Source organism: Nelumbo lutea, chromosome 3, assembly GCF_056320005.1.
Source record: "Nelumbo lutea isolate HS-2025 chromosome 3, American lotus-T2T, whole genome shotgun sequence".
NCBI classification, from domain to species: domain Eukaryota; kingdom Viridiplantae; phylum Streptophyta; class Magnoliopsida; order Proteales; family Nelumbonaceae; genus Nelumbo; species Nelumbo lutea.
In genome coordinates, this window is record NC_142686.1 from 11,399,725 (window position 1) to 11,419,038 (window position 19,314).

Here is a 19,314-nt window from a genome sequence, read left to right on the forward strand (position 1 = left end):
AAATAATATGTAAAACATTTAAAAGTTTTTATTATATGAACTTTTTGTTTTAAATTTATTACGTAATATTAAATATTCTGTTATATAATTATTTAGATATTTTAATGTTTTTTTATTTAATATATTTTTATTGAAATATTTAAATCATATTTTATTTTTTAATGTTAAATTTTTATTATTTGAATAACATTTAAATTGAATAATTTGTAAATTTATAATTTTCATTGTTACTACATAATTTCATGATGGGTTTTGTAAAAATATAGAATTATTAATAATATGAATATTATTAAATCTATTATAAATATTTTTTTTTGTTTTGAATAAATATTTTAAAGTTAGTATTGTAATTTCATTATAATATTTAAATATTTCTGAAATTTTTTAATTGACACTTTCTGTGAATAGATATAGATAAAAAGTGGGGGAGAGGATAAATAGGAATTAGAGATAGTTTATGATAGAATCTATCTACTAAATTATATATAATTTAAGAGATGAATAGGAGTTAGAGATAATTTATGAGAGAAATATGAATTATAGACAATTTAGGAAAAAGTGGTGCCACTTAGCTAAACATTAGAAAAGCAAATCTTTCATTCTTTATAGTTGTTATAAATAGTTAAGCCAAATGTTATTTCCTTATTGGTTTAATTGGTAATTATGTGGAATTAAAAAAAATAAAAATTTCAAAAAAAACTGGAAATTATGAAGGGGAAAAAAACTTGATGGTATATACACCAATAGCCAAAATGATCATAATGCCCGTTGGCCTTACAATCATTCAATTTAAACCATCTAGCTTCATCACCCTTTATTTTTTTTATATCATCTAAAACTCATCATAACTTTTTCACATTTCTCTTTAACATTATCATGACTTTTCAAATTCTCTACATAGTCCCATGTCTGACATGATTAGGCCCACTCTAGACTTGCAAATTTTAGAGTCGTTGGGGCTAATATTTCAAGCCAGCCTATGACTGACGCAGCCCACATATCTTTAAAATATATGCATAACTATTATATGAGCAATCAGGGGTAGTATTATAATAAAATTTTTAATAAGGTTTATTAGTCATTTTAGGGGAGACCAAATCAGCCGCCACAAAATTGCCCCCCACAACATCCTACAGCACATACTTGCTGTGCATTGGGAATATCTCCTGATGATAATACCAGATATGAAGATATCTTAGGAAGATATTCCCAATACACAGTGGGGATGTGCTGTTGAACATTGTGGGGGTTGATTTGAACTCATTTTAGGAGTAGTTTAGTCATGTAAAATATTTAAATGTTTATGTGGACAACTTCTATTATTGCTCATTAATGGTGACCTAATAGAAGGTAAATTTTGGATAATAAAACTCATCGACATGGGGCTATATAGAGGTTTTGAAAAGTCATTGTCAGTTTAAGAGAAATGTTAAAAATTCATGGTGAGTTTTAGATAATATCCTTTATTTCTTCTTGGTGAAGTTGACATATAGACAATCATTGGTTGATAGGTTGGAACTGATTCAACTTTGAAACTTGAAGCCAAGCCTGCCAAGCCCGCTAAGCCCGGCCCAATCTTCTAAAAGGAAATAAAAAAATCTATGAACACAACATTGAATATTTTAATGCATGCTAAATTTATTGGAGATGTTCTCAATGGGCAGAAGGATGTGCATGAGTGTTCATTCGGTCGTTTCAATTAGAACCTAATCAAATTTTCAGTTTAGTCATTCTCCTAAACCAAATTGATCTCTTTGATTGGGAATATTAATAAATCCATTATTAAGAGGAATCTGAAAAAATCTACCAAGTGGACTAAGGTATTTGCAACACATACACAGAATATATATATATATATATATATATATATAATACACTAATAAATAAACAATATTAATAATGTTTACATTTTAGTTGGCCCCGTATGATGCACGAATGTTGTTAACAGAAACTGTGGCAGGAGCCTAATGAGAACATCAAATGGATCAAGTAGTATTAATTTCAACGTGAACTATTATTTATTTTTTTATTTAATATTTTTATTATATTTTATTAATTCTATTATGTTAAATGCACACAAGCTTTGTTAAATGAAATTTAAATAGGAGTTTTATGACATTTCTAATCAGGCCAAGCTGAACGTTAACCCTATCCATCTAAGCATTAGTCGTGGGTTATGCATTGTATAATAAATTAAAGAAAACAAAAATCTATAAGGAATTAGGGTGGGGGAGAGTTACTTTTTGATTAAATTAAAATAAAGAATAAATTTTATTGATTTTAGTTCAACCATGTTTATTCGTTTTTATCAAATTTAACTAGTAAAATATTTTTTCTAAGTCTATTAACAATTTTTTATTGCATTAATTATGTTAATTTTTGTTAATTAAATTGTGCAAAGTAAGTTGCTAATTTTAATTTCCCTTATCTGCATTTTTCTATTACTTTATGATTTTTAATATTCTCTTAATAAACATTACTTTTAATATATTAAAAAATTATATTATTTTTAGTGAAAACTTCTCTTATTTTATTAGTTACTTATGATATCATTTTTTTTGTTAATTAACAAAGCTACTAATATTTTTCTATTATCTTCCCTTATTTTTATGATATTTTCTAATTAATAAATTTATTTTTAGTGAAACTCTCTTGTTTGCTCTTTTTATTTTCAAATCTGCATAACCAGTCAAACCGATCAAATCAGATTGGTTCAGTTCAGTACGAATTGGTATTTGAAGCTATCAAGCCGGATAGTTTTTAGGTATCCAAATAATCCAATACATGAATTATGTCTTCTTGATTCGTATCAATTTTTGGGTGCTTAGTACTAAGGATGCAAGCGGATCGGATGTGATTTGAATGTCCAAATTTGATATGATAATATAAATCTTAGATATGATCGAATCCATTAAGGATGTCAGATATCTGAATATGATCTAATCTAATTTAGTTTCTGAAAAATAATAAATTAATAAGAGAAAAAATAATATTTTATATAAAAAAACAAAAAAATATATAAATATTTTTCAATTATTTTCATCAGATATATATATATATACATGTCAATAAAGAATAGATGACCAGTAGTCCATGATGTTTATTAAAAAGAAAAAAGGAAAACATGAAATAGAGAGAGTTCAAGCTGGAGAGTGAGAGTGGAAGGGGAAGAATAACCGGTGGAGAAAGAGAGAAGGTGGGTTGGTGCAATATCAGCCGGTGAAAGAGAAAGAAAATATAAATAGATTTAATTATAACGGTAGAGAGGGAGGGAAGAAAAGAAAAACCGTTTGCCTGTGGGTTTTGGGAATCTAAAAGCAGAGGTTAACGCTAGAATTCTTACTTATAATTTGTATTTATATTTTGTTAAAACATGAAGGAAATGATGTAACTAATGGATGGGGTTGTTGTCTTGTATCTCCCTAGCTATATGGGAGGACAGAGAGATAGGACAACCAGTCATTAAATCCGTACATCAGAAACCATATCCCATGAACGAAAGTGAGATGTTCTCAAATCCCAATAGGCATGATCAGGTTAACCGTTAACCTTTCCTTTACGGTGTATTTGGTTTGAAGGAAAAGGTAAAAAAAAGAAAGGTAGGAAAGCTTTTATAAACCTTATAATGGGTTTATACCTACTTTTCCCTTCCTTTTCCTACAAACCAAATATAGTCTTAATGTTACCTTTAGCCTGCACTAGTAAATACATGACCACGTAGGTATGTAGAGAAAAAGCTTCACAGTAGTAGATGCTAATAATTGTGGTCTGTGGATGTACGTTTTTCTTCATTTCTGCCATCAAGCAAACAAACTCTAATGAATTATCTTCTTGGAGCTGGGGGCCAAGCTGAAGTGTCCAATGCCTTCAAACTTCTTAATCATGCATTCTAGGTGATTGATGAGATTCCAACTGATGGTTGGTATTCTCTATGCCTATGCTCATGCTATTATCATGTGGGACCTTGATGGATTGATAAATGTTAAAAGGTGATGAAAAATATCTTGTGTCGAGGAGGATGAAGACTCAACGGTAGCAAAAAGGGGTTATGTTGGATGGAAAATTGGAAAACTAGAAACTTTGGTGGCATTTGTTAAGTGTTTTTAGGTAGTTCTTTCAAACAAGACCATATATTAAGATTTTGGGGTCTTTGACTGTTTGGTAAGCATTTTGGTCTATTGGGCTGTTAAAAGCAGTTGGGCCGGAGAGGGTATTTTTAGCACCGAAAAACCACAAGTTTCATTTTAAACTTTCTGAATTTTCTGCATGTTTTCCCATTTATTATTCATAGTGGAGAACGACAACTTGTGCATGCAATCAAAGGCCCATTTGAGATAGGCACTGAGATGGCAAAGAATTGCCCTTGAAAGGGACAAGAATGATGCCAAAGTTTTTTTTTTTTTTAATAAAAAATAAACACAGTAGAAAAGAGAGGCCCACACAAAATGGCACGGACAGTTGTTCTTGCTATGACCAAGTCTTCGACCAAAATCTCATGAGCATCTCATGGATGAAAACTCTAATAATATATTTCTTTTAAATCTTTCTAACGTTCTAAAAATGAAAGTCGACAAAAGGTAAATTGGTTACTTGCATTTGCTCATGACATTCCGCTCTTCATCAGCTGAGTTCTGCCAACATGACAAAGAGAACTAAGAAGGCCGGAATTGTTGGCAAAAAATAGCACAAGATACAGTGCCAATTTAAGAAGGCAAATTAAGAAAATGGAAGTAAGCCAGTCTGCTCTGAAGAGAAAAGCAATTGGAATCTAAAGGTGCAACTGTGCAAGGACTATGGTAAAGTGAAGGTTGGGGGTGTTTATACCCTGAACACAACAATGAAGAGCACCATCCGTCGTTTGAGGGAACAGACAGAGGGATAGGCAGCTGTTGCAGGCTTACAGCAACTCTATTTCGTTAATTAGCAAGTTTTCCTAGGGTTCGTTTGGTTTCTAGTTGGAATCGGAATTGAAATCCTTCTAAATCAGAACTAGAATGGTCAATTCCCATAATCGGTTTAGTTCAGATAAGAATAAGAATGGGAATTAAAATCAATAGGAATGTGATTTCATTTCCAAAGGAGGGGCAAGGAATGGTCATTCCCTCAAATGGGGGAACGGCATTCTAGCAGGAATGGGAATTGATGAAGGGTGATTTGGCACGACCTATTAAGAATGGGACATGTAGACACGATCTGCTTGAGGGGTGACAGTTCAACCAAACGAACCCATTTTGCAACATTCGGAGCTTGAGTATTCAGTCACCTTGGCTTAAAAAACCACCTCGGTGTAGAGACACCTCGATACTCATTCTAGTTTGGGACTAAAGAATCGAAGTGCCAATTCGGAGTTAAAGAGACGAAATGCCACATAATCAACTCCAACGGCCTCCCCAATGGACCCTGAATTTCTCGGGATCATGATGAGACTCATCCTGGCTCCGCCTGAATCGGAGATAAACGATAAACCTTATCAACAAATTGCTTTCCTTAAAAAACGGAACAAACCTTATTTGTACAGCCCAGAGATCCCGTAACTCTTTCGTAAGGCCCACGACTACTCCATTATATAAGGACATGAAATCCCTAGGCAAAGGTACGCGTGATTATTTTACTCACTAGCATTCAAGCACTCAAGTATTCAGTTCGCATTTATAGTATAATTACTGACTTAAACATTGGAGTGACCTCGCCAAGTTAGCTACCATGGGTTTTCTGTTCTACTACATAACTGGAGATCAGATCATCTTCCAATTAGGAATATCTAGATCGTGCACCATCAGGAATGAGATTCTGATTCTGCCCAACCAAACAATTGGAATGGGAATAGCCGATTCCATACCCCTATTCCCACGAAGGAAATGAGGCCCTAATTTCTGGCGATGAGCTTGGTTAATTAATGACTAAAAGAGGTTGGTTTTTGTCTAAAAAAACCTTGCTTAGTAACCCTCGTGAGTTTTTGCTCAAAGGACTGTTTCGTCGACGATCAGTGATCACTATCGTTGTTGAATTCCATTAAATTGAAAATTTGAATTATTAGCGAGGATAAATGTGGCATCTTAAATGATTTTATTAATGAAAAATTCGACAAGACAGGTTTTAATCTAATTGAAAAATATTTATCAAAAAATTAAGGGAGGTTTACCCTTAAAAAAAGGTGTTGTTTGAACTTTGAACCGTGAATTTCCCATCAAATATCGACATAGTGGAATACTTGAGTTTGAGACCACCCGATACTTGTCCCCATTTGTCTCTGACAAGTTCTATAGGTACAAGCCCAGCTTAAGTGGGCCACCTCTTGATATCAGAACCATGGACTAGAATCCAACAGATTGGTGGGGTGTCTCCATCCTTGTACTGTATGAAAGCATTGCGCAGCTAAGCGGATTTACAGTTAAAAATCAAGCATCTGTTGTGTAGGCTCAGTTTTAAAGGAATGCAAATACAAATAAATATATATAGTGCAAAACTTTGTATTTTGAAGAGAGAATCTTGGTTCAACCTTGTGGACAAATCAACTTGGTCAAATGGTCATTGTGAGTTGAAGGGGTCTTTCTCTTGATGTACCAAAAAGATACCATCTATGCTATTATTCGCAGGTTTTTTGTCTCCTTGGTAGAGTGGTAGTAGATGAAGCCAAGTTACCTCCTAACAACTTCCCTACACAAGTGGTATGAGATAAAGATAAGACTTATGTACGTATAAAAGTATTTATTAAGAGTTTTGGGCCTTTGATATGGAGACAAAGCAAACTGACAAAATTTGATCACAAAAGTTATATTTTGGGCACAAGATGCCAACATTTTAGGCACAAGGTATAATACGTTTCCTTGTTAAGTTTGTGTGCATTCTACTTTAATTAAATAATGCAGGTGTTGATTCTACGAACACAAATTATGGAGATTCTTTCGTATTATTCGTTTGAGGCTTTGATCTTATTCTTTTGTATTATTCGTTCGAGTTTGAATCACCCTGAACCTAAAGCCCATCTTTCGTTTTCATGCCGAGTTCCGGTCCATCTCTTTGGGCTAAGTTTGGGCCTCGGCTTGCCTAGATACTGAATTATGTTAAGACAGGCTGGTAATGGGTCCGCCTCGACCCAACAATATCAGGAGATTCGGGACCAATGCTCAGCCCTACCTTCATTGTTACTAAAAATTAAATAGAAAAGAGAAACAAAAGCTTAGGCTATAATATAGGCATATAGCTAGCTAAGATTAAATAGTTTTCTAGTTTCCTTGTTCTTGTTCATTCGGAATCTGATTCCGATGAATTTTGATTTTGTTTCTGACTGCAAATCAAACAAACCAGCCGAACTTAGGGCCCGTTTGATTCACAGTTGAAATTAGAGTTGGAATGGTCTATTCTCCTTATCTGTTTAGTTCGGACTGGAATCGAAATTGAAATCAGAATCGGCTGAAATGGATTCTATTTCCCAAAAAAGGGAGAGGCGATGACCATCTTCAAATGGGGAAATGTAATTCCAATTCCACCCTACCAAATCCAGATCCCTATTAAAAGTTAGAACCCTTCCACCTGCTGCAATCTGCGTATATGTTCAGAGGGATCAGGGATCATTAGTGGAGGGTTCCCACCAACCATACTTACCATGGGGCCATTAAGTAGTGGATATCCTGTCTCACGAGTCACAACATCCAATGCTTCCGAAGCTTTCCTAAATTAACCCTGATTTGGAACTTTGGATCCACTGCACACGTCAAATCTATGCATGAAGCTTAGCTACCATCTCATATTCTCACTTTAAGTCAGCAATCAAGAACAACTTTCCAATGGTTTCTCTTTTTCTGTTATACCCCCATACCAATTAGGACTAGGGTTTCCTATTCACTTTTTCTATCTACACTATATTGGTTGTGAATTGTAGCCATGCATCTAATAATTTAACATGGTAATGTGTGGCTGTAATTCAAGTTGGGATCACAGGTCATCTGCCAATAAAATGTGTTCCAATCCCTTATCAATATGATCTGACACCGCACATCTCACCATGAGACTGGAACCCTTTATGTTGGAATGTGTTTTATTGACAGATGATCCGGGCTCTTGCAATTCATGAGTAGAGAGGAATCTGGATCACCTATTAATAAAACACATTCCAATTCTATATCAGCATTATCTCACACAGCACATCTCATACATGGTAGATCCTATTTTTATGATGAAACTTTTATGATGAATCCCATTCTCATGGTGAGATGTGTGATGTTAGATTAAGTTGATAGAGGATTGTAATGTATTTTGTTGGTAGAAGATCAAAATTCAGTAGAGAGTAGTGGGCAATAAATCCGATTTGTACCATATAACGTACTCCTGCTTTGAGTAACCCACTCAATTTCTGGAGCTTCTCCCTTTTGTTTTTTCTCTGATGTCCACGGTCCATCTCTTTCCAATAATAGACTTTGTAGTTCCAGTCCGACCAGGTCCAGCCCAAAAAGAATGCTTTCTGGGTTGGATTTAACCCTCGTGGCCATTCTGACAATGACAAGCTTACAGCCCAGGCAGGAATGGGCCATGGAAATTTTCATTGTTTGGTGGACAGGAAAAGAAAAGTTGGCACTAATTCCCCAACGTGCCAGTGCTCCGTAAAATTGAGCCTCGATCTCCTGCACTCTAGTTAGTGTGAGACAGGATGCTCTTCCATTCAACTTTTAACATGCCAGCCACACATAATACCCACGTCTCACATGTGCGAAATCATCAAACGGTAGGCCATTCCTTCCATTATGCCCTCTTTCTCATTTTTCAAATGTAAAAAATAAAATAAAAAAAAAAGAAAGAAAGAAAACAGGTTTGAATGCCCAATATGAGTTAGATGAAGAGAAAAGTGGGAAAAAGTAAAACCATTGAAGAAAAAAACCTAGTTCTTTCATCAGCGGACCTCATTTAGCCCATAGATATATCTCATGCTCTTATTTTTTCACAGTCACGTCGCTCATTGATACAGTGGAGTCAATGAGAAACAATAGATATCTGATATCTATGGCTGGACCAAGATTTTTCGTGACGATTGGTACTTCTAAGAAGAGTGAAAGAAAAATGGAGAGATTTTCGGTTTTATCACTGATTGTAATATCACCAATCAGGAAAAGAATCACCTATAATGCCTATCTTGTCAAGAAGGTTACAAGGTTGTAGAGAGATTCATTAAATCACCTTTTGCAACACTTAGCTTGTTTGAGCTTCTCGTCTTATGCTGCACCTTGTATCCATAATATTGTAAATGTTCTAAACCATTCAAAAAACTTCTCTGATTTTTTTCATGGGGTGATTGTTGGTGGCCTTTCAAGTCACTGGTCTACTTTCCCATCGAAGAAAAAAGGGGCTCTATTCTAAATGGTTTTCTCCTTATTCAAAGAAGAAATAACTAGGTTTTCTTTTCAATGTTTTTTCCTGTTTCTTTTATCCTCTTTGTCAAACTGATCAACTAAATCTATTTTTAAAATTCTTTTAATTTTTATCTATATCTATATCTATACTACTTATAAAAGTGTGAATGAAGAGGTATTGGCTTTTGGGATTTTTATTTATCAGAATACCTTTCCTCTTGAATTTAGTCCGTCTCCATTCAAAGGACAAATGATGTAATTAAAAGAATACTATTAAATACGTTCTATTACCTCTCATTAAGCCTCACATTTAAGTCATTAAATAAATTACATTCTCTCATTGAATTCAACATTTATACTTTTGTTTATCATAATTAAATTCCAGTAATAAATCCATACACAATAATTATTAATAGAATGAAATTTTATATTTTTAAAATAAGCATAGAAATGAAATATTTTTCATCTAGATGGTGGGTAAATAGTTCAACCATTTGAGTCAAATGGATAATTCCATGATATCATGAATAAATAATACAAATTTAGAAAAATAAAAAATATTTTTGTTTATCATCATTAAATTCCACTAATAAATCCATACACAATGATTATTAACAGAATGGAATTTTATATTTTTAAAATAAACCTAGAAATGAAATCATATTTTCCATCTAGGTTGTGGATAAGTACTTCAACCATTTTGGTCAAATGGATAATTTCATGATGTCATAAATAAATAATACAAATTTAAAAATATAAAAAATATAGAAAAAAAGAAATTTTGGAAAAAATTAGACATGTTTCTACTATTATATATTTGTCATATTAAAAAATAACTATGATAAAATAGACATAATTTTATTATTGATGGACATCAAATATACAACTTCAAATCGATGGGAAATTAAACTATCTTCCTATCTAGGGGTGGGTTAGTATTCAACCTTTTGGATCAAATAAGTTAACTAATGATGTATAATTAAAAGTAATTTTTTTTTTAAATAGAATAGTACAAAAAAATGAAATAATTTTGGACACATCTATAATATTATATACTAATAATATAAACAAAAATAAGTATGATAAATAATAATTATTTTATCAATGATATAAATGAAATACACAATTTAAAACCATTTTGAAAATGAAACAATTTCCATATATAGATGGTAAGTAGGTCAATGATTTGACATTTTGGGCCAAATGGGTCAATCTATGATGTCATAGCTAACGAATATTAAATACATACATGCATACTGGGTCAAAATATAAGCTTTGTATAAAGCATTTTGATACAATTATATTGTTATATATTCACCATATTAAACAAAAAAAAATAAAAATAAGAATTGCTTTTATCGATGATGAAAATGGAATACATGATTTAAAATCAACCGAAAAAGCAAAATGGTTTTTCAATTCAAGTGGTGGCTTAGTGGTTAAACTATCCATGTCAAATTGATGTTATTGTTAAATAATAAAATACATAAAATTCTAGAAAAATATAGAAATTTGTTGATAATTTTGGGTACATTCTATAATATTTTATATTAATCATATAAAAAAGTATGATTAATTAGAATTATTTTCACTAATGATAGAAGTGGGATAAAAATTAGGACAAAAAATGAAGAGCATTAATATCTAACACATGACCTGACTAACCATGTCAAATGGTTCAATAATTTAATTACATAGGTTGTCGTAGGCAAGTGGTTTGGTAGGGATGCAAACATATCAGATCGGTATATTCAAATCTTATTTGATCCAAAAATTCGATCGGATCTCATAAATATTGATTTTAATCCGAACTCGATCAAAATGTCATATATTCAAATATGATACAATCTGATTTAATTTTTTTTAAAAAGTAATAAATTAATAAAAGAAAAAGGAAAATATAAGAATTAAAATAAAAAACAAAAATATAAATAATTTTCAACTATTTCCATCATATAAAAAGTTTATAAAAATGTAATATAAATAACATACTTATAAATAAATAATAAATACCATATATATTATATATAAATAATATAAATGCTATATATATAAATAATTGATTTGACCACAATATTAAAAACCAATGTTCAAACAATATATTAGAATTGCATTTCCTCTTGGTAATAAAAAATAAAAATATAGAATTTTTTTATAAATTTTATAAAAAAATTTGAATATACATTAATATTATATATTCTTCATATTAAACAAAAATATGTTTGAAAATATGAGAATTATTATTAGTAAAGATAGAAATGACTAAAATACAAGGAAAAAAATGAATTAATTTCTTAATCATAGTCCATTTTCCTGGTTAAATAGGTTAACGGTTCAACTAGTAAGGTCCTTTGGTTACTAATTATTATCATCATCATCATTTTATAATGCCACGTTCAAATAAATGCGAAATAAGATTTACTTTTATGGATCAACACATGATGTTATTATTAAAAAATAAAATACATAAAATTCTAGAAAATGTAGAAATTTGTAGATAATTTTGAGTATATTCATATAAAAAAGTGTGATTAATGAGATTTATTTTCATTAATAATAGAAATGAGATAAAAATGAGATAAAAATTAGGATAAAAAATAAAGAGCATTAATGTCTAACACTAACCATGTCAAATGTTTCAATGATTTAATTGATCTGAAGATCTGATTGGATATCCGAATCTAATATGATCCGATTTAACTTAAAAAAGTAATAAATTATTAAAAGAAAAAGAAAATATAATAATAATAAAAAAATTATTTAAAAGTTTACAAAAATGCAGTATAAACAACATATTTATAAATAAATAATAAATAACATATATATTATATATAAATGATATATCTATATATATATATATAAATAATTTATTTGACTATAATATTAAAAACCACTATTCAAATAATATATTAGAATTGCATTTTTTCTTGGTAAATAAATAATTTTTATTATGTCATAAATTAAATAATAATTAATAATAAACAAAAATATATAAAATTTTTATAAAATTTATAGAAAATTTTGAACATGCATTAATATTATATATCCTTCGTATCAAAACAAAAAATATGTTTAAAAAATAAAAATTATTATTAATAAAGATAGAAATGACTAAAATACAAAGAAAAATGAATTAATATCTTAATCATAATCCGTTTTCCTGTTAAATAGTTTAGTGATTCAAGCATAAATGTCATTTAGTTAGTATAACAGGAGAGGAGAGGCAATAAGCGGTTTAATGACTTCACACTGTTGTAGATAAATGACGCGTAAAACAGTAAATGAAAGAGCACCCCATCTCACACCAAGAGGAGTGCAGGAGATCCCGACTCCGTAAAATTATTACCTTTTAATTGCAGGAAGTAGAAGAACAGAGAATATAAGCTAAGGCTTTGCAGTTTCCACTTGAAGGTTTTTCTGCAACATGCATGGGTCATGGGCCTCATATACTTATTGGGCTGAAAATTGAATAAGTTGTCCCGGGTCCCAACTCCCAACCTACACAACAAAAATCTGGCCCATCCACTCAAGGAAGAAGAATGCCCACTGCAATAATTAAAGCACCCTCCATGTACAACCTGGACTGGAGTGACGACAAAGAAGGGTCTTTGCCTCTTTGGCATGGTAATGAACCAAATATCCAGCAATGGAAGTTCAACACACAGTAGAGGGTTTTGATGTTCAACCTGAACCCCCCATTCGGCTGTCCAGAGACCGGTCGGAAACTAGTCAACTGGAACGCCGGTGGTGGTGGAGAATAAAAGGGCGTTTAAGGGAAGGTTGCTTTTGTTTTGTTTATTCGTAAACTTGAAGTAGGATCAGGCATTTGGTAAATAGCAAGACCACTTTACTCTACACTCTACAGTAGAGAAAGGCTAAACATAAAATCTCCATTTTACTAATAATAGCCTCATCAACTACAGCCATGCGCTTCTCTCTCTCTCTCTCGTGCGACTCAAATGACTCGAAATTCAATTAAAACTAGCCACCCCCGAAGCTAAAGCACATTACAGATATAGGTCCATATAAAGCAAATCACAGGGATACCAACCCAAACATGACGTAAAAGAGTAACACTACTGCAACTACCATAGTAGTACCTTCTAGCTACTGTAATATTGAAGAACCACAGTCCACAAACAGAAGCCGATCGATGACAAATTAAAATGAGAAGCTTTATCAATTCTTCTCTGGTAGTGGTATAACAGAGTCGCTGTAGCCTCTAATCTCTAGTTGTGTGGTGTCGTTGCGAGCTGGCTTACTAAGGGCACTTGGTCCTGTTGCCGTGAGTCTTCATATCGGTGTAGCATGTGCCGCACATTTCTCTGTTTCCGGAAGTCCCCGGCGGAACACACTTACACCTCCTGCAGCATGTCCCGCATGCTCTTGTGCACAAGTTCGGTCTCGAGTGTAGGCTGCACCTCACCTTGCACAACCCATCGCAATCTACAACAACAAATTAAAACACCCCCAAAACAGAACAGAAAACATCATTCAAGGTTCCCCCAGTTGGATTTCTGAATCTTGATGCATGAATGAGACGCTTCTCCTTCATAAAAAATTCAGAAAAGAAAAAGAAGAATACTCACCCATGAGCTGCATAAGCCTTCTGTTCCCACCATTCGAAACAACCTGCAGACAAAGGCAGAAGAGAAAATCGCGCTTATCGGTGGGTTAAACACTTAAAACATTTTCCAAACTCAAATAAAATTATAGAAAGGAACATCCAAATGGTTTTTGATTGATATCAGACCACAGACCTGGTCAAGATAGTTCGTTTCGCCTTCTATGGCAACATTCGACGGAACCTACAATATACAAGACGCCACATTGTGATCAAGAAACTCAAAAGAAGAGACCAAGAATAACTCAAGGTAACCAATTAATCAACACATAGCCACAGATAAATAGACTCCACACAGTGACACTCTGTGCTCCAAGTTCTTTTGGAAGGATAGTAGAAACTGGAAGATATCTCCATCTTACTGACCTCAGAAACGCAGATGAGCAAAACCGCTACTACTAGAAGAGCACGTAACGCCATTTCAGCAAGCTGGAAGTCGCCTAAGTGCAGTAGACGCAGAGAAGTGATTAGCAGACAGAGATAGACGTGGCTCCATCTCTCTTTATAACATTTCCATTGTCAACCCTAGATAGAAACTACCCACGCCCCGCTATTATATTTACGATCCGACCAGACCAATAAGAAAATCTAAGCTATGCTGCTCTGCGCACATGGATTAATCTAAACCGTCCAACCGCTGGAACCTATGTTAATAGAAGCTGGAGTTGTGCCAACTGCCAAGCTCGTAGAAGATTTCCTGCGACCGTAGACGCATAATCGCCCATGCCGTCGTGAAGCGGTAACAAATGCAATATTGGAACATGGATCTAAATACAATATTGGAAAAGGTGAGAGTGAGAGAGTAAACACAGGAGTGAAGGAATGAATTGGAAAGAAGAATACCGGAGCTGTCGGTTGGGGAGCATTAAAGTGAATAGAACTATTCAAAGTAAAGCGCGCGCGCGCGAGCACAGAGAAGAGTAGAGCAGGAGATGGAAGGTGTGACAGGGGAGACAGCTAAGCGTGCTTGTCAAATTCACGTCCTTTTCTTCATTACGGCAATGAAATGGTAGTACCCACTGACTGGCTTCACTGGGCATGCGACTTTGGGAAATTACCCTGTCTAGCTCGCGCTTTTTATCTCAACTCTTGAGTCTAGAGTATGGACTGTGGAGTCAACAAATAAAATGTGTTGTGTTTGGTTCCGTTTAGGTTTATTTATAATCTTTTAAGCTATAACATTATAATGCAAAAGCTCACTCCATGACTGTCAAAACTTCGACCTTTAAAAAAATTGCCAAACGGGTCCGACTTAAAAGCTGGGCCCGGATTGAGGGCTTTCCAGCTCCATCACTTGTCATCAAGCATTGGGTGACAATAATCAGTAATGATATCCCGAGATCTCGACACGCTTCTGATGCACCATTCCGTCACCTGTGATGGTAACGACACGATGTAGAACTCCCTTTCTCTTCAAAGTTTGTCGTTCATTGTACAGTTACCGGAGATTCAACAATTCACTCAACCCGGCCGTGATGAATAGCGATGTGCTGGAATTGAGTTGTGCTACAGAGGACGGATGTTTTGTCAATATACTCCGACTATTTAATATCTATAGCAGGTTGCGACAGAACAACTTTATTACCCGGCCGTGATGTATTATTATAGCATGTATCTGACATCACCGAAGTCCAAGCATTAGATGGAATAAATGGATGGATAATATATATATATATATATATATATATATAACAAAAAATGCACATAACTTTATACGCTTCTTAATAGTATTTGATATACAATTGCAAGAAAATATTTTTTTAAACCCCAAGGCCTGGTTTGTTTGCAGTGAAAATGAAATTGCACCGGTGCAAAAAGTATGGAAGTATAACTGTGCAAACCATTTAAATACAATTTCTGATTAATCTCTGTTCAATTTTTACCTTATTTTGTTTTGTTTGGAATCGGAACGAATCAAAACAAACTCTTAACAAAATATAAAATCAAAATTAAATTGCACGGTTATAAATTAATCCGAGGAGATTGCAGTCCAAAAATGAAAAATCCCTAAGGGAGAAATATCAATCAGTAATTTTCTAAAACCAAAATACAGGGGGAATGCATCTGACGGGCAGGATGTAATTTATAGAGGGAGAGGGCTAGTTGTAGGAGTGGCTGGAATTCATTATTCTGTATCGTATGTATCCGTACTTCTCCTTAATAAAAACGATAGAGTAGTAGGAAATGTGATGGAAAACTAGAACAGAAGAGAATGGGATAGCTCTGAGCGGTAACGTGTAGTCAATTGGCGGCTTGGCGCAAAGGTCGACGGTCAGATATAAAAGTGCAGGTGTTGAGTTGAGGTGAAGTTAGGTGTACAGACTACAGACTTAAAAAACAAACACAGACACACGCGGGACCCAAAGGTACCTGCTAGGCTGCTACTGCGAGGAGTCCGTACTCTCAGTCTCAGCACGTAATTGTCATCATTTCGTTTCTGTAAAATCGTCGTAATGTTGTTGGGAATTGTGATGAAGGAGTGAGGAGGAATTTGATGAGAGTTGCAGAGTAATTACAGCTGGCCCTGTCATGGAAACCAGCTTTCCAACGTTTCGTACCTTAACCCAGCCCCACGTGGATGATGGTCGATCTGGACCCAACCCTACCCCTACCCCTACCTGGTCCATTTATTAATCATTAACCCACCAGAACAGACCAGAGCGGCAGAGCCTGGCTCTGGCCAAGTGGCCATGGCACTCTTATAAAAAAATTCTTCCCAATTTTCTCATCTGGTTTTCTGGCCGTTTGTTCCCAATAGAATAATTATCGATTGAGAATCCCTTGGCACTTAGAAGGCTATATATAACCAGTCTTCAAGCTCAGAGTGTGCGACGGTGTAATACAAATTATGAACAGACAACCAGTTAAAACACATTTGGTGATCTTGTAAAGCGCTTAGTAGCAGACAAACAAGTTTATTATGCAACCCTCGGATACCCTCACCATTACAGCTTCGGGAGATCATGATAACCACATAAGCTTCATACACATGGTCCAACATCATTGAGAATGATACATCATTTTTTGCCTAGTTTCCTCTGGTTTCCATAGAGATTTTGGAGTGAAACACTGCTGTGTGGGAGCTTAAATGAGTATTAGAATGTCTTCCAATTTGCCTCTGTAATCATTAAAAAATTCAACCCAAAAATACCTTGATACATTGAGAAGATGAGACCAATTCTTGATCCTTTGAATGTGTGGTGACATACTACCCCCAGTCTTGTGTAGCACCTTACGGTCTGTTTATCCAAAATAAGGGGGCATTTTTTTTTTTTCGGATTTTGAGAGAGTGAAAGTTGGTCAACGGGATTTTGGTTCCCACTGGGGCCTAAGGAAAGTTTATTTTCCTAGGTACCATTTACCCGGGTAAGCCATATCCATCTCCTAGGTGGGTAAATAACATTCTCACCTAGGGAAAAGTTGCCCAACACTTGAATGGGACAAAAAAATCCCTTTTAATAATAAATTTTTATGGTTAAAATAGTCATTGCATTATTTACATGAGAATCAAAAGAATATGGATAAATACACTTAACTGGGTAAGTGCTTCCCAACAAAAACTTACTCAGTATTTACCCGAATAAGTAATTTACCAAAAAAACAAACAGGGCCTAAAAGAAAACACCAATTCTAAAGATGAATTTTATTAAAATTACAACATAGGACTACGTGAAAACTGAAACCCACCGAAAACAAGGTGGTCATATGGATGATATGGACTCGCATTAAGCAAGTGAGTAATCTAATGGATTAGCCTTCTAAAAAAAGCAATCTAATGGATTACCCTCCAAATGGAAGAAATTGGTTGATTTGTACAGAGGATGACTTGACTGGTGAACCTTTTTCCTATGTATATACTTATAAAGTCGACTCTATTAACAGATGTACTTGTATACTCACCATTACTTCTCTCATGTAAACCCCCTGAACATACAAATACTTGTTTACATTGGGTCCCACTATGATACTGGAAGAACTTTAACCAATAAACTGGTATTAAAGTGGTATCAAGAGCTATTTATCAAAATTTACCAGGGGGTAGAGGTGGGGGTTTGACTGATCCAAGCCCTTCTGGTATCATGTCTTTCGGCAGCAAAGATTTTTCTATTTACATCACACTAGTATAGGAAAACATGCTATGGAATGTGAAAGTTAGTGTAAAACATAAATGAAATAGTATTTGAATTTAGCTTTTATGACCTCAAGACAAATATCCACTTTATAATATTGAAACTAAATTTGTAGTATATAATGATGAGGGTAGTTTTCAATGTCTAAACACTCATGTTTTCAGGTCCAAGTTCCCAAAACCATGAACACACCATCAAAATGCCAAATATGAGAAAACAAGCTGAATCTACATTTCTAACATAACCTAAGATGGTTTTAAACTGGTGCTTTGTTTTGTTTTGAAAAAACCGTGTCCATACTCATTGGAGGTTGCTTGCCAAACTGAGGGGGTTTAAAAAAATATATCATTTTGATCATGTGGCAGTAATTTGTCTAAAACAAATGAAAAAGAAAAAAAAAGAAACACATATATCAGCAAACACCCCCTTAGGCTTCCATCTCAGACAACCAACATACACTAGTAAACTTACTGTAAAATAGCCCTCAAGGGGCCATTGTTTGGTGTAATGGTAAAATCTGACTGACAAGCATGAAAACTCGGGTTTTAATCTCAAAGTGGGCGTTGTGTGAAAAACATGAAAGGAAAAGATAGGTCTATATCCAATCCACCGTTACCAAGACCCCAAAATGCTTTGACCAACATTGGCTAGTGGCCTAAACAGAATCTTAATTTAAACGGGACAGTTTTCTTACGCTTGCAGGCGATGACTCCACAGCATACACCCATGGGCCCAAGCTGATGGGTCTTCTCTCACTTGAGCCACAACCCAAGGTTCAAAGTATCAATATGCCCGTGTATCGGCAGAAGCATATCAGTACTAAAAAGTAAGAACCATGCACGTTTATGATTTTCAAAACTTAATTTTTGGGGAGGTTTTTTTATAAAAATAAAGGGGATCCACAGCATACACCTATGGACCCAAAGGATACAATACCATACGCCCGCACCGTATCAATACTTTGAACCTCGCAACAACCCAACCAATATGTTTGCAGAATTCTAGTCCACTTGGCAGAGTCTACAGATCGAATATTCTACAAATACTCTAGACGTTTTTCTTTTAGAATTTTGCCCCAAAAGGAGAACTCTACCTGACCATGTGAAAGCATTGTTTTCCATGTTCCCAAGTTGAAAGAAGTTTGTCAGTTTTGCACCCCAATTTCATGGTCATTGTCGGAAAGCCAGAAATTTATATTGTGCACCATATTCTACCA

The 19,314-nt window shown here is 34.1% G+C and overlaps 1 protein-coding gene and 1 pseudogene across 2 annotated transcripts; one reads left to right on the forward strand and one right to left on the reverse strand.

Moving 5' to 3' along the window:
• Positions 1-4,639: 4,639 nt before the first annotated feature.
• On the forward strand, positions 4,640-4,882 carry LOC148862933 (large ribosomal subunit protein eL43 pseudogene; annotated as a pseudogene).
• An 8,338-nt stretch (positions 4,883-13,220) lies between these two features.
• On the reverse strand, positions 13,221-15,471 carry LOC148862934 (gibberellin-regulated protein 11-like). 2 transcript variants are annotated; one of them, XM_088975923.1, is made up of 5 exons: positions 14,812-15,471; positions 14,335-14,735; positions 14,105-14,152; positions 13,934-13,976; positions 13,221-13,790 (listed from the first exon to the last, which is right to left on the reverse strand). In XM_088975923.1, exons 2-5 carry the CDS (start codon positions 14,386-14,388, stop codon positions 13,606-13,608), a joined length of 330 nt encoding a protein of 109 aa, XP_088832049.1. In that variant the 5' UTR covers positions 14,389-14,735; positions 14,812-15,471; the 3' UTR covers positions 13,221-13,605. The 2 variants fall into 2 exon arrangements, with proteins under 2 accessions (XP_088832049.1, XP_088832048.1); XM_088975922.1 differs by having other exon boundaries at positions 14,335-15,099.
• Between the last annotated feature and the right edge of the window lie 3,843 nt (positions 15,472-19,314).